The sequence below is a fragment of the Mustela lutreola genome, chromosome 4, assembly GCF_030435805.1.
Source record: "Mustela lutreola isolate mMusLut2 chromosome 4, mMusLut2.pri, whole genome shotgun sequence".
In the NCBI taxonomy this organism is placed as follows: domain Eukaryota; kingdom Metazoa; phylum Chordata; class Mammalia; order Carnivora; family Mustelidae; genus Mustela; species Mustela lutreola.
In genome coordinates this window covers 87,039,965-87,056,351 of record NC_081293.1, presented here as the reverse complement: position 1 = coordinate 87,056,351, position 16,387 = coordinate 87,039,965, and the positions used below count along the sequence as shown (strand labels likewise).

At 46.5% G+C, this 16,387-nt stretch overlaps 1 protein-coding gene across 9 annotated transcripts in view; it reads right to left on the bottom strand.

Annotated features, from left to right (window-relative positions):
- The window catches only part of SIPA1L2 (signal induced proliferation associated 1 like 2), a 212,770-nt gene that overhangs the window by 93,703 nt on the left and 102,680 nt on the right, over window positions 1-16,387 (bottom strand). For all 9 annotated transcript variants that reach the window (XM_059170444.1, XM_059170443.1, XM_059170449.1 and 6 more), the window contains one exon: window positions 9,860-11,602. In XM_059170444.1, coding sequence (XP_059026427.1) covers window positions 9,860-11,336 — 1,477 coding nt within the window. In that variant the 5' untranslated portion in view covers window positions 11,337-11,602. The remainder of the gene's footprint in view (window positions 1-9,859; window positions 11,603-16,387) is intronic.

Sequence of the window (16,387 nt, the reverse complement as noted above, 5' to 3'; positions counted from 1 at the left end):
TCCCTGCCACTTAAAATCACCATGTGCATTGGATATGCCAGCTCCAGGCCCCCAAGCTGTTCTTATCTAAGGGGTCTTTTCATGCTTCCAGTTAGCCAGGGAATAGAGCCGGCGACCTGGACGTGTCTGGAAAGAAATCACAGTCTTCTGCTTCACAGCACAGCTTCCATGTACCAGGAAGAACAGGGTAGACCTCAGAGTCTCCCGGAGGAAGCCAAGTCAACCCTCTCAAGTGACACCCTGTGCCCCGCCCACTCCGGACCGCTCAGCGCCCTCATCTGCCCCACGGGAGCCTTCCCAGCTGTGTGCAGAGGACAAGGAATGAGTCCCCCTCACCCATGGGAGCCTGTCCTTATCCCAAGCACATGATTTCCATAAAATTGCTTTAAGAGTGCGTCGAATAAAATCCTTCCTTGGAAGCTGGGGAAAGACTGGAAAAGCTGAATGAAAATCCAATATATATATATATGCAAATATAACAGGGCAAGATCAAAAAAATTTGGTTAACAAGACTGCAGTGTAGGAAACGAGATTCAGGGCATTTATCTCTTGTAGGGTGCTTTGGCTACTCAGTAAAGGGAAAAGAACTCTAACTCAGGAGAGCTAAAAATAAGGGGGGGGGGTGGCAGGGGCCCCCTGTGACCCCGGCCCAAAGACTGCTTCCAGGTACTGCAGTGTCTTGGAAGGGGCACTGATCAGCTCGGTCACTAATGCATTGACCAGGTGAGGATCCCAACTCTGTGGGGCCTCCTGAGGTCAGGTACATAAAAGCAGCACCCACAGCTCAGTCTTACAATTTCATGGGGATTAGGCCTGCATGGCCCGCGACACCATTAAGTCCTCCAAAGCCACGAGAGGCCGTGCATCTGGGCCCTGCCGCCCTTCATTCTGTTACCCGTGCACAGCAAAAGCTTCCTTGCTCTTTTCCCACAAAATGGAGTTTAACATTTCTTCGTTTTTTCAACAGCAAGCTGATCCCTTAACTGCTGGCTCACAGCCTACCTGGGTTACATCCATGGCTAGAGGGGCCTGCTGTCTATATGCCCACCTATGATGTATCTTCTCTTACCTTTCCCTGCAAACAACTGTGTGTCTGCATCTTAGATTAGCTCCCCTGTTCTGAGCTCTCCGAGACTTCCGGAGAAAAAGTCAACAAGGGACGATGGATGGATGGAGGGAGGGAGGGAAGTGTGAACAGAACAATGGGGTCTGCTTACTCAGATAATAGTATGAAGACTGATTAGATAACTTCAAGAAATCTCAAACTCCCTGCTCATGTATCAGGGATTAAATGACTGAATTTACCATGATGCAGAAAAGAATGCATTTTGCTACATGAAGGCTCCTTTGATCAAAATGTAACCAAAGTATTAGGTAAGCTTGAAAACCTGAGGCATTATAGTGAAAATAACAAGATTTAATACACCTGACATAAATGAACTCATTTTCTCCTCTCTATTTCTGAGGAGGTATCCCCATCTTCCAAATAATATTCCTGAAGCTGAGGGGCTAGATGACTTGCTTGAGGTCACAGTCAGGGGTGACAAGGGAGGAAACACATGCTAGGCAGACTATTTCTCGGACTCACTCGTGCAAAGGGTGAGAGTCATGGAAAGTCTGAATACCGGAAATCAATTATGCGTGTGGGGTGAAATGTACACAGTTTACAGATGAGCCAACAAATCTGTCCTGAACATAAGTAGAATCTCGTTTTAGGAAAACCTTGAAGAAAAAGGGAAACACTGGAGAAAAAAGGCAGCTGTCAAAGGCTTCCTTTGATTTTGAGTGTTATTTGCTACAGGAGAGGGAAGGAGGAGGAGAACACAGGAGAAGCAAGAAACAATTCACTGCATAAAAGGTAGGAAAGGGGCAGGTAGCTCACTTTTTTCATTTTATTTAAGTGAAGCAAAGAGTGAAAGAAATCTTGGAACAAATACAAGGTAGGTAGATTTCACTAAGTTTCCAGGTGCTCTGAGACCTTATGTTGCAAAGCCTTTGAACTTGCAATTTTCTGGACAGAAAGCAAGATGCAAGGAATTTCCCCCAGCTAAGCACAGAACTGTAACAGTATCAATCCCTCTACTCCTAGGGAAATGAGCAGAAAGTAAGTTCTTCTTCCTGGATAACTGAAAAAGACTCTGAGGCCAATGTGACCACAGGAGGAAAGGGCACGAGGTCCTCTCCAAGTTCCTAAAACTCAGCAAAGAGCGGGAGCCGTGACCTCCCCGCTGCTGCAGAGTTTCCCACTGCCGCCGGCCACATGGAAAGTATACCACGAAAACCCACAGGGCTGAGTGTCCCGTGCAGCTGGGCAGCTCCTCCCCTCCCGGAGCTGGCTGGACCTCAATGGGAGCTCTGTTTGCAGAGGCCACGCTAGCCGGGCAGAGAGGTGAAGAGCGGAGTCGATTATGTCCGCTCCAGGAGGACTGTGGGTCCCAGAATAGCCCTGTTGTTAGGCGGTCCGCAGTTCACCCATATGAATTTAACAGTGTCCAGCTCCCTATTAATTTTCTTCAGTGACTGTATACAACCAGAAGTGGGGGGGAAAAGAAGCCACCAGGCATGAAATTCAGAGCAAATGCAGCCATGCATTACGCAGCAATGGGGTCCATTTGATATGTAAAGGTACACGCCTGCCCACAACAGTCGCATTTGTGAAATTTAAGTGAATGGGTTTGGAATGGGGGGGCAGACTTCACCAGACGCCATGCCCCCCCACCCCCGCCATATGGTTCTCTCTAGTTTTCCCCTTTTTATCTTTTAACCATTAAAATAAAGTACTGCCCCTTTAAAGTCTGTACCCATGGTGTGGACAATGGTTTCTTTCTAGAGGGAAAAGACTACACATCTATTTAAGAAGCACGTGGGGGAGGAGGAAGCATGCTTTGTGACACGTTCTGGTTCAAATCCCTTCCAAGGAGATGTTTTTATTATGATCCAACTTTAGAGATGATTAACTGAGGCACAAAGGAGTTGAGGGACTTGCTAAAACTGAGATGGGACGTGACCCCAGGAGGCTGGCTTCACACAATCAGGGCTCTTCTCCTTAGTTTGTGCGGTCCTGCCCCTTCTTCCCTCCCAGGCCTCCAACCATAATCAGAACGCAGGGGCACTTTCCCCCTCTGGCAAAAAGGTAAACCTCCAATCCCCAAACAGTAATTTGGTATCGAGACAGGTGGGAAGATTACTACACACATTCTAGAACAATCCTTACTTTCTACTTGTTCATTTAGCTGGTATATGTACAAATATCATCCATTTGTTAAAATACTAATGACAAAAATGACCACTGGAGAAAGAGGTGAGCTTACATATAGCTGGCCAAAGGTAGTTAATAAAAATGTGAACTTGAAGATTTTTAGGGAAAAGAGTCTCTAGAAAGAACTCTCGGAAGTGCTGCAGATCCGATAGAGGAGTTCATTCCCAGGTGGTACCCATGGGCACAGACTAAGCAAGGGGCCTTCAAAGCTTAAGGCTGGCATCTTGGGGAAGAAATGGACCCTGCACTGTGGGGAGGATATGGCTTTTGCTGGAGTCCCAGTCCACCTGGAAGCAGCTAAAAACTCTTCTCTGGAAAGTTCCAATCTTTCCCAAAAGAATTCTAAACTGCCCATACCCCAGAAGTCTCGTAAAGCTAGGATGGGAAGGAGAAATCAAAGTTCTCTCTGCATATTCCTTTTATAAGAAACACAGAAGAAAGGAAATCACAGGAAAAGAAACCCCGAAAGCACCAGACAGAAGAGAGACTAATCGGTCAAACCAAGATAAGCTTTTCATCTACGCTACAAAACCTGCCTGTCAAACCAATTCAGCTCCTTTACAGAGGATTTCTAAAAGATACTTATTTCTTTGCTTGGACTCGTGATAGAAAATCCCAAGGAGGGAAAAATGAGTTGAGCATAAAGCTTTCTTCAGGGTTAGTTCAGCTGAGTTTGGGGACCCAGAGAACCCAGTGCATCCCCCTGGAACTCAGCATGCAGATTTCAGGGGAAACTCAAAGGGAAAGTCTGTGCATTTCAATAAAGACCAAAAAAAGTGTAAATTCTAAAGCCTAACAATTCCCCTGCTCTTCTAGGTAAACTTGAGAAAATTATTCCTGACCTTCCCCAGATGTGTGTAGAGAGGGCTGTGGGAAACTGACATTTTGTCAATTTCACTTTCCTGGAAACACACAGTGGCCTCTGTTGCTCACAGGAATCCTACAGACTAGAGAACACACCTGTAGGTTTGTTACTTTTAAGAACTGCCTGGAAGCTCTTTTTGTTGTAATATCAAGGATGCTCTTATTAAATCTATCATCAGAATTATGACTTATATTTTTAAAAAAATTTGAAGCAAAGTCTTTTTAAGCTGGTTTTGATTTGCAGAAAAGCTACAAAGACAGTGGAGTTCCCTCAGGCTCCTGGCTCACTTTCTTTGTTGTTAATGTCTTACATTTCTTCGGTACATTCATTCCGTTAATGAGCCAATACAGACACTGATATGATCAAGTCCATCCTTTATTCAGGTTTCTGCTTTATCAATGTCCTTTCTCTTCCGGGAAGCCATCCAGGACACCCCAGTACAGTTCCTTGTCATGGCTCTTACAGGCTCTTGTAGACTGTGAGTTTCTCAGACTTTCCTCGTTCTGGATGACCTTGGCAGTTTTGAGGAGCAGTGGGCAGGGATCTGTGAAATGTAGTTCCCTCACCAGACTGAAGGTATGGGTTTGGAGAAAGACCCCAGAAATGCCATTCCCAGCACGTCAGGGATAGAAATGAGCCACAGGACCTATCCATCCTGATGCTGACCTTGATGACCCAGCTGGGGCGGTGCTTTCCAGACTTCTCCCCTGCAACCTTCTGTTCTCCATGCCCTAGCCCTTGGAAGGGAGTCTCTACACACAATCCACATTCCAGTGGAGAAGGACAACTGTCATCATCTTTCAAAACTTTATGAAATTAAAACATCTTTTATAATCATTTACTTTTTTAAGTAAAGATTTGTTGGTTAAAATGAGCATCACTGTATTTGACAGGAGTCGTTTTGTGGGTACACTACATCCAAGAGAGTAAGAAAGACGCGTCCCTTTATCACTGCGCCTCTATCAAGCTGATGGGTTTTTCTCTGAAATAGAGCGAATACAGTTATTACTGCTTCTGCCCAGATCACGATTGGCAGATACCTGGCATCTCCCCATGCACCCAAGGCATATAATGATAATTGATAATGGCTCGTAAAATGCTGACACAGCTCTACACATAATAACACAGAAGAATGATCCTCCAACCAAGTCCCACAGACACAGCAGTAGAAGGACTCATTTACATGCATTTATTTGCATCAGAAAAAGCCTACAAGGATAAAGAGGAAACTGTTCAGGGGGATTATCTCTCAGGAACTGGGGTGATTTTATTTCTTTTGCTTCTTTACTTCCTTTTCCTATAATGATCATGTAATACTTCGACACCGCGTAATAATTCTAGACTGAAAGAAAGGTATGTGTGTTGCCAATCTTTGGATTTTCCCCCAGGTTAAGAGGACATGTTCCTGTAACCACATAAACAATGTTCCAGTGGTTCCAAGATTTAGCCATGCTCCACTCCAACGTCACCCAAGAGACCCACCTTATCCTCTTCCCTACTCTGACCTTTCTTTACCCTAAAAGGGCACAGTCTGCCATCTCGAGCTATTCTCGTCTACGGCTGTTCTGGTCCATGCGACCAGAAGGCAGGCAGAGGACAGTTTCAGAAGTCCCGAGTAACGGCAGGTGCACAATTTCCTAACTAGAGGAAGCCCTGATGGGCATGCAGGGAACCAGGGGTGTCCTTGCTGCCCTGCAGCTTCACTCTGGCCCTCCTGGGGACAAGCCATGGCTGGCCAGCGGCGCTAACTGCCGGGAGTCCAGAAGGAGGCGAAGTCGGCCACTGTGCCATGAAGGGAGCTCAAGGATCTCCCACAGACTCTCAGAACCAGAATCTCTTCTTTGTGTCTCACAAATGGGAAACTCACAGAAGAGTTTGGAAACGGCAACTTCACCGGGATTTCCACGAGAGAGACAGGTGCAGGGCAGGCAGCATCCCATGTTCTTCACGAGCATCACCGGCAACAACAACCTTCTCCGGCATTCCCCATGCTTGCTCCCATCCCCCGCCGCTCTCCCTTCAAAAGCTGCTCTCATGGAAGGCTACAGATGGATTTGTGTGCACAAGTGACGAAGCTACAGGGTTGGCTGCCGCTCGCCACTCCCCTGCACACATCTGTCTGCTCACCACTGCCCTGCACACATCCATCAGCTCACCACCCCCCTGGCACACATCCCTCTGCGGAGTTCTCCCCAACCACTCAGCACCCTGTGTCACGGGAGCGCACCTCGGGGAAATCCACAGCCATCCCTCGCGAACCACCCAGTGCGGAGTCAGCCGCATCAGGCAGGCTCCAAGCGCTCAAGCCCTCCCAGCGATGGGGAGCCACTTACTTCTTTTGAAAATGAAATTTCACACAGGATGGTGGAGCATGGAGAAAAAGAAAAGTCATTCTGGGCAATATCAAAAGATCCCTGAACCGCCTGCTTCCAGAGAGAAAAAAAAAATATGAGTGAAGGGAAGAGAGAAAAAGGGAAAAGAACAAAGCTCCCCACAAACACACCCGATCTGGGTCAGGCGGCCCAAGGGCTTCTGTTTTTAGGTTGTGCCATGATGTTCCTGTAACTGGGGGTGTGTTTGCAGATAAGGGTCGGGAGGTTGATGGCCGGGTACGAGCCGGCTGCCTGTCTCTGTTCCCATACCACGGCAGAGGTGGTGGCGGCAGCGGGGGTGGGGAGGGGGTACTGACTGCTGGGGATCTTGCTGCTGCCCCTGCCTCCAGCCCTTCATGGCTCTGCAGAGGGACAAGCTGTGGTGGCAGTGGCGGATGCTGCCAGTTTCATTCTGAGACACACAGGTCTACCGGGGAAGAGCTAAAAATAGGAGGAAGAAGGCCGAGTTCATGGCTGCAGGGTGAATGCAGAGGGACAGGCTCAGGTCCTCTCCTCTCCGTGGAACCACCAGCAGCCGTGGCAGCACAGCCTGGCACTACAGAGCCCTGAGGCCAAAGTGAGCTCAGGGATCACCACCTCAAGCCCTCATTCCTCAGGCTTGGCAGAGGATCCTAGAATTCACCTGCTTGGCGCCTTCACAGATCCACGGCACAGCCCAGAACCAGGGGCACCTGGGGGGCTCCGTGGGTTAAGCGTCTGCCTTCGGCTCAGGTCATGATCTCAGGGTCTGGGGACCAAGCCCCACGTAGGGCGCCTTGCTCAGCGGGGAACCTGCTTCTCCCTCTGCCTGATGCTCCCCCTGCTTCTGCTCTCTCTCTCCTTCTCTCTCCCCACCTCCATCAAATACATAAATAAAAAATGTTTTCCAAAAAAACCAAAAACAACAAAGCCCAGAACCAGAGTGAGCCCAACCCAGGGTGCTCCCAACCCTTATGTCTGCATCCACACACAACTCCCCCGCAAGGTGTCTGCCCTCGACTTCTTCTCTAGGGTTTATTTTGAATTTCACATTCAAAGTTAACGAGTTTGCGGATGGAACTGCCCATGCCCTGGAAAATCCTTAGCAGCAAATTAGGCAGAGTGGAAGAAATACACCACTCACAGGCACTCTTTACAACTACCAGGAAGTGACAGTTGACAGTTCCAGAAAAAAACCTACAGAAGTCAGTCAAGAGAACTAATAGAATCCAGCACCCAAAACCATCTCTAGCAACAAACCCTGAGAACGTTAGTGGCGGTGACCTTGGCTGCAGGAGCATCTGTGTACGTGTGCTTCACGCACACCAGAGGAGGGTCGAGATGCGGGAAGCGTCAGCGTAAACACACACGCACGCATTCACACACACATATGTAACTTTCATGTCCTGGTATTTTACAGGGCAATCCGCAAACTACTGGCAAAACTCAGCCAGCCAAATGACTAAATGCCAGAGGATTTCAGGGCATAGTAATTCTAAGACACTATTTTATTGTTGGTGTGGACAGCCACAGCAGTTAAAGGAATCTTAATCGGGAAGCCTGTTTCCAAACATAACTGACGTCCACCGAGACACCATCTCGGAACAGTATCGTGCAACGTGAACACAATCACGAGGGCTGCTCGTGGTTTCCCAGCACAGACTCACAGGGACATCCAAGTTTCTCTGAGCTCCACGGGGAGGCGGGGGGGCGCCGCATTGAGAGGAGAGCGCGGGGACACACCGGGGGGACCAAGACCCACCAGCAGAATTGTTTCAGTCTCCTCATACTGTTGGTATGGAAAGGGAAACATAACTCAAATATATGACCGGTTGTGATGAGAGTGCTGATTTAGCTAAACTGCGCATCCAGCATTATAAATGTTCTACCCATTTCTATGGTTTCATAATATTAGGATTATGGGTGATGGGTTAAATCTGAATTCATGCAGAAAATGAGGAAAAAACTTGCAGTATAACAACGACAATTGCAATCTCTCTGGCAAGCAAATTCTTTTGAGCCTGACGTCCATGGAGAGAAGTTTTACTGGGGCTCCAGAGACAGAAGTGGATGGAGTAATCTCCTGAGGTCTGAGTTATACCCAAGCCATCACCCAAAAGAACCATGGAGTCAAAGTGACATGCAAACATTCTGAAGACAGAAACCAATACTGCATTAAATTCAAGTACGGCTCACAGCGATCCACACCCATGGCAGAAAGGTTTATTCAGGACGCCTGGGGGGCTTGGTCAGTTAAGCATCTGCCTTTGGCTCAGGTCATGATCCCAGGTCCTGGGATGGAGCCCATGTCAGGCTCTCTGCTTGGTGGAGGGCCTGCTTCTCCCTCTCCCCTGCATCTCCCCCAGCTTGTGCTCTCTCTGGCAAATGAAGAAATAAAATCTTAAAAAAAATAAAAAGAAAAAAAGAACCGTTTATTCACCAGACTGGCTGGGCCCACTTCTACCTCCTAAGGTGCTCTGAGAGGTGACACCTGGGAATGCGAGGAGGGTGGCCAGTGACACAGAAAACAGAAAAAAGACAGCCTTGGAAAGTATGCAGTCCTACAGGAAGGGGCTAAGCTACAAGCTGCACCTGGTAAGAAGGCAACAGGCTGCTCTGAGTGTCTTTACGAAGACTGTGTGGCTGACAGGCGTGTGGGACCCACTTCTCTGCAGGAGTCCCCAAGAGAGCAGATTCGTGTCCCTGGAATGACTAGGGACACTCTTTAAAAGGGCTGAGGAATCAACTGCATGACTTCTGAGAAAGGCATCCTTTAAGCCTGAAAAATCTAAATAAAGTAGCCAGTACCGCGCATAGGACTAGAGGATTTCTCAGACCGCAATGCCAAAGGGTTATCTGGACCTCGGACTTTAAGGCCATCTACAGAACGGTAGGAAAACGATTTGTCGATCACGCTAATTCACACATTCATGGCAAAGATTGACCTAACACAACACGGCACTAAGAGCTGTGAAGACAGAAGTGAAAAGGTGAGGCAAAGATGCAGGAAAAAAGTACAGAAAAGCCTGGGGGGGTGGGACTCCTGGCAGAATGATCCACTGTAAACAGCAGGAGAGATTAATCAGAGGGAGAAGAGAGGAATGAAGTTTAACCAGGGAGAAGAGGTAAATCGAGAGGCAAGCCGGACATCCGCGCTGCTCTTACAGTGGCGATGAGAGAGACGTGGGGATTCCACGCCGGGGATGAGACGTCAGCAGGGGCAGAAAACCAGGATTTCTGAAGAAGGGTTTAGTTTGGCAGCAACGGGGGGGTCCACGAAAGCCCAGGGGACAACGGCCCTGACCGCCCGGTGAAGGTGCCCAGCCCAGGGAAGCACAGCACAAGCAGCCTGAGACGCAGCACACGTCGGAGGCTCTGCCTTACCTTTCCCGTAGAAGAACTTGCGGTAATAGTAGGCCCCGAGGTCAATGTGCTCTATGATGTAGCGCTTCACCTTCTCCCTGTGAACGGGCTGGCTTTCTCTGGGCACTTCCAGGACAGAGACGCCTGCGTTGGTGCAGTGGGAGCTCAGAGAGGACTCGAAGGAGCAGCCTTCCCCGGAGCTGGATGACGACGAGCTGGCCCGGGAGAGGGCGATCCTCCTGTCGCCTTCCCCGCCGGTCTCGTTCCGGAAGTACGGGCAGCTCAGGACGAGCTCGTTGCTTTTCCCGTCACCCTCATCAGCATCCAGGTTCTCCTTGGAGTTGAGGTCCTCCTTGCTCCCCAAAGGGGACTCACAGTTGCCCGTCTGGCCTGCTGGCATCTGGGTCTGGGATGCCGCTGAGGCTCCGGTGGTGATGTTTTTCCGCTTCCCCACGTTGGCTCTCGTCGCCATGGCTTCGTTGATATTGAACAAAATGCTCTGGACATCGTAATGTGCAAAACACCGCTGGCAATTCCAAGGGCGGACGCCCCGCTCCAGACGGCCATCTTCTGGATCGCACGTGAACTTGAAAGTTTCGTGTTCGCTTTTAACAGTCCGCAGCTTCCGGAAGAGGGATGTCTCTACCGATTCTGACTTCAACCTCCGTTTGAAAGGTTTGTCCCTGTCTCTGCCCATGAGAAGGGCACTGTCCATGTAGTCTAATCCTGAGATGCGGACAAATTCTCCTCTAGAAATCTGCGCTGCCGCATGGAGGCTGGGAGAGATTGCAGGATCGCAGGGGAAAAACTCAGGGAACCCAAAGGGGGCCATTGCTTTGTGGTCGTAATTATCTACACGGTACCCTCTGAGCATTGCGAAGAAGTTCTCACCAGATAAGCCTTGCCGGTCAATGGAAGACGTGCTTCCATACTCTCGGTGGAGGGCGGCCCCGGTGTTGGGGTTCACTGCGTTTTGGTCTAAGACGTCTTCAGCGTCGATGTCACTAATGGTGACATCGCTATTGCTTCTCTGTCTTATGGGGTGCAGTCCTCTTTGAGGAGAGTGAACAAAGATGTCTCCAATGGTGTACTTCGCCTCCACAAAGTCTAGATCGAGCTGCTCCTCTCGCTGACCATCGCTCTGGTCATTCTGCCCATTGTGCGTGATGGACGGGACGCTTTCGTAACTGGCCTGAGACCGGCTTTCCCACAGCGCCTTGCAGGCTAGCTCCTTGGAGCAGTCCTTCTTGGGAGGCCACTCACACACTCTTGCTCTCACACCCATCTTGGGCACAGCTGGGGTACCGTTTGCAGGACCTCCACTCTCTGCGGAATTTGAGGCATTTAAAGAAGTGGGGGGGCCCATGTTGCCATTAATGGCTTTAAATTTTCGAGCAAAATACTCATCAGACTGCATGATTCTGGGAGGATCCTTGAACTTCGAAGAGGCTCTGCCAAGCTTGTGCTTCTCTTCTTGCGACTGCCTGGGGTCACTCATGTCTGCCGAGCCAAGAAGCTCCAAGGCCCACCGGCAGGACTGAGGTGAATCTAATTACATTGCTATTTACAGTGCGATCCTAAATCCAGACGCACAAAGGCTTCCTCTATAGTTGTACGTTCTCTTTTCAACCAAAAGCAAACAACATCCTCAGCGTATGGTTTCTCCAAAACCAGCTTGCTTCTCAGTTGCTGAAATAACTCTGTACACCTCCGTCCTTTTCAAGAGCATTTCTTAAAATATCTGGCCTTGAGTAGTTCCTTCACCTGAATTAAAACACACAAAATAAACCATTAACAATTTTTGTACCTCAAGTTCAATACATCTTACCTATGGTTTCTCACCTGTCTTCTCCAACTTCTGCCCACCTCCAACCTACCCCAACCCCCCCCCCCCAACAAATTGTCATGATGTTTCATGTCTCTTGTTCATACTGCTCCTTCTCTCTGGAACATTCTGCCTTCTCGCTCTACTTGGCTGGCTAGAATTTATACCCAAGTCAAGCATTACCCTCTCCAAGAAACCTTTCCTTAACCCACATCTAAGCAGAATGCCTCTTTTGTGTTCCTACGGCACCCACATCTACACTTATGCTGGCAGATCTCCTTATACTCTTACTGGCTGCTTTATTGACCAGTCTCCTCCACTAGCTAACTTCAAGTTCCTCTAAGCCAGGAACATAACATGCCTTTCATCTTTGTACTAACATTATCTATTAACATGGCCCGGCTTACAAGAAATAAGCAACATTTCAATGAGTTACAGAGTAACACAATAGTCATATTATTTTTTTGAGGATTATTATACTTTCTTTCAAAATATTTAAATTCAAAATCTTGAGCAGCAAAAGGGTCAATACCAGGCACTAGCAAATGAGTTTCTAGAATGTGGTCTCTTAATCAAGTAAGAACTTGCAGAGATCCCCGTTAACGTGGGAAGGAGCCTTGAAGAATCTGGAATCTGAACAGTGTAACTTTCTAGTTCATCAAGGCACTAGCAATTTGACAGATGTGCAGGGCAAAATAAAAGCACAATTTACCTTTGTGGTCTGTAGAAACTTGACGTTTAAATTTTTTCTTTAATTACAAATAACCTTTTCAATTTATTCTATCTTTAATTAGACAAAAATATTTTCCAAGTATGTCGTATCTTCACAACTTATGGGAAACTGACCCCTTGTTGGCATAAGAATGAATGAATGACTCTAATTCTTCTGAAAATAATGATGGTAATAAAGGTATAACATAGCTGATTTCCCTCTACCCTTAACAAAGCATAAAAACAACTGCAATTTGGTTAGGAAATATTAACATTCTGACAAGCTGGGTTTTTTTTTTTTTTTTTTTTTTGAGTAATCTCTGCAGCCAACATGGGGCTCAAACTCATGACCCCAGGATCGAGAATTGCCGGCTCCATGGACTGAGCCAGCCAGGCGCCCCTCCAATGGGTTCTTAATGTCTTTTAGATGAACACGTAGTCATTTCTCAGAATAACTGATATTTTCTTATCATGGCAGCTTGGTTCTCCCTTCCTGGGAAAAGTTCAGTCTGGGCATGATAAGATGCTGTCTGTTACCAGGGCAACTTTATAACTGAGGAAATAGAATGATATTCTAGGATGTGGTAAACAAAGAAGGGAAGCACAGTCAGATGCTTCAACGCACCAGACCAGTGTCTGTGCATGGTTCTTAGAGAGATGACTGGATCTTATCTATGTCACTTGGAATCGTTGTGTTTAAAAGGACCACAGATGATTCTGAATTATAGTTATTTCCTCTACAATGTAGGCTATTATCGAATCCTTTCCAGGGAACCAAAGCTAACAACTGATATATGAAAGAAAACAATTTTAATTTATAAATTCTATTGATAATTCTGCTGCTTATAGAACACAACAAAATTTGAAAGCTTACAAATGAATTCTGATGGCTGTGAGTTCTCAGCAAGCATTAAGAGAACATTCTTCTCAGATAGATACTACTAATTTGTAAGTATCCTGTTACAGAAGGAAGAACCACGCCCACTGATACCATCAAACTGTGTATTTTCAAAAAATATAATCAGCAACTAAGTACTTACCACCTTAAGATATTAGAACAAAATGCCCCAAAGAAATTAAGAAAGAAGGAATGAATAAAGATAAAAGTTGAAACTAATGGAATAAGGGAAAAGCAGGGTAGAAAAAGGATGGACAAATCCAAAATTTAGTTTTTATTTTTTTTTAAAGCAAGGGGAAAGATCTACTCATTCCCACTCATGAAAAAGGAAAAGAGAGAAAGAATAGTATTATACAAGTTTGGAAATGAGAAAGGAGACATGACCATAAATATAGGAGATTAAAGTAAACATTAAGTATAAAAGAATTTATACCACAAGCAACTGTACAGCAACAAATTTGAAAACACAAAGGAAACGAATGATTTCCTACCAAGTCACAAATTCCCAAAACTGATCCAAGAATGGAAAAAAAAAATTTTTTTTTTAAGAATGGAAAATTTAGACTGATGATCACTGAAGACAGCAGAAACAGAATGAATCCCTATGTAAAAATATGGCCAATGTATAGATGAAATGCAATGAGCCATCTTAACCGTGACTTTGAAAGTCCTTTTTCCTCCACGGCCACACCTGGCCCAACCCCACCCCTCTTCAAGCTGAGCAGCAAACCAGTACCTCCCCACTGGGTAAGGCACTCACCACACCACACTCTGGGGGCAGCTCTGGGGTTAAGCCACCTGTCAGGAGATGCGTATGATGGGAAACCTTCGAGCCAGATTATGGAGGACAACACATGCACTGAGTAATTTCTTCCGGAAAAACCAACCAGAACATTACCAGCACTCTATTTGAGAATCAATATTCGGAGCATTCACATCCCTTACATCTCCAACATGATCATTGTTTATAACAGACAGTATTAAAAATACAAAATCTTTACTCCACAGATCACCCATAGAAATGGAAGACTTGTCCAAAAAAAGTTATTATTTTTAAACATAAGTAATAGAAACAATCAAAAACAGATGAATCTGCGCTGAATTTTATTATCACGGTTGACAAAAAGCACAGAAACAAGGGCAAACTCACAGCATACAAAACCCTTCCCCAAAGAAATCAGAATATTTCTTCAATTATGATTTTTAAGTTTGTGGTGTGTGATAACATTAGATGTAGCAGGCAGCGACCTGACCCCTTTCTTCTCCTGAATCCCTTTGAGGAAATCTTACCTCTAAAAGATTTTAATTCATGTGGGACTAACTCCACCCCCTAACATGTGACCCAGGTTTGACCAATGAAAGTGCAGCATCTCCCAGCTACAGTGATTGGTCCAGGAATGAACGCAAGAACCAGCCAGGCCAATGACAACCTTGCCAGGGAGCCCCCGCCCCACCACGCCCACCCCCAGCCCTGTGCTCTGATTCTCCCCAGTGCTCAGGAAGTAGAACAGAGACCTGGAGCTTGAGAGCTCCCCTTGCCCACGTGGTTAAGAGTCGGAACAGAAGCATGGATGCTGAGCCTCAGGAGGGAAAGAAGGAATCCCAGTCAGAGCTCATGACTCCAGCTGGACCTGAAACCCACACTACCCCTGGGATTTTTCAATTGCTTGAGCCAATTAATTACCCTTTTTGGTTTATTCAGTGGACTTCTGTATAGTGTAGATCAAGTTTAATATTTTTTAAAGATTTATTTATTAAACAGACAGACACCACAAGCAGGCAGAGAGGCGGAGTGGGGGGGTGGGGGGGAGCAGGCTCCCCGCCGAGCAGAGAGCCCGATGTGGGGCTAGATCCCAGGACCCTGAGATTATGACCTGAGCTGAAGGCAGAGGTTGAACCCACTGAGCCACCCAGGCGCCCCCAATTTTAAATGTTCTAAGAGACCACATGTACTTTGGTTAAAGACCAAAGAGTGTAAATTCAATGACCAAACTACTTTGTACTATGTTGCAGACCACCTGGTCCATGAATAAATGAACTGAAATTATAGTTCTGGCACTTGAATCCAATATCAAAACCAGAGCTTCTTGGGCAAGGTCCCTGCTCAAATACTGTAATACACACTCTTAACATATTTCATGTGTGCTGCTAACATTTCAAAGGCTAACGATTCAAAGTACTCAAAGCTAAAAAATTTCTGGTAACAGTAGCTAGATTAATAAAGTTGCAAACAGATCCCCTCCTGCCAGTTATCCTCTAATCAGTATTTTCCAGCTGCCATACCTTCCCAAAGTCAATCTCCCTCTTGACAGAATATATGGCACCTTCCTTTTAAAAGTACTACTAAATATTTCTAAATACAAAGTATTATAGAGAGCACCTTCCTTTTAAAAATATTCCTAAATACATTAAATAGGACAGTAGGAAAAAAAAAAAACCTCAAAACAATTATAGCCCTTGTTTTCAAATAAGATAAATTAGAAATATTAAGATCATGCAATTTAAAAAAATAATAGAGCTCACACGGAAGAATTGAAATCAGCATCTTTGAAGGCAGATAGTAAGAAGGAATGGCACAGGTAAACACAGAGGAATGCAGAAAGCAAAGCCTTGGACGAATGAAAACTAAAGCATGAGCTGGAACGACCTGTGAAATAATCCAGAACCTGGGGGTGGGGCTCTGGACAAGAGGGAGACAGAGACGAGCATATGCACATACACCGCTACCTCACTGAATTGAACCACATCTGTCCTGCAGAGGTGCTGATGGAGAGCTGCAGATCTGGGGCAACATGCCCACATTACAGGCACCTGGCACATGTGCATCTCTCATATATTTACTTTTCTCACAAATCCTAACTTTCTACCTTTGTCTGTTACTATGCAACACTCAGAAGAGAAGAGAAGGTTTGTTGTTGTTTCGTTTTATTTTCTTAGAGAGAGAGAGAGAGGGAGTTGCGGGGGGGGGGGGGGCTTGTCAGGCAGTGCAGAAGGAGAGGGAGAGAGACTCTCAAGCAGTCTCCATGCTGTGTGCAGAGCCCGATGTGGGGCTCGATCTCATGATCCTGAGATCATGACCTGAGTTGAAGTCAAAAGTCGGAAGCTTAACTAACTG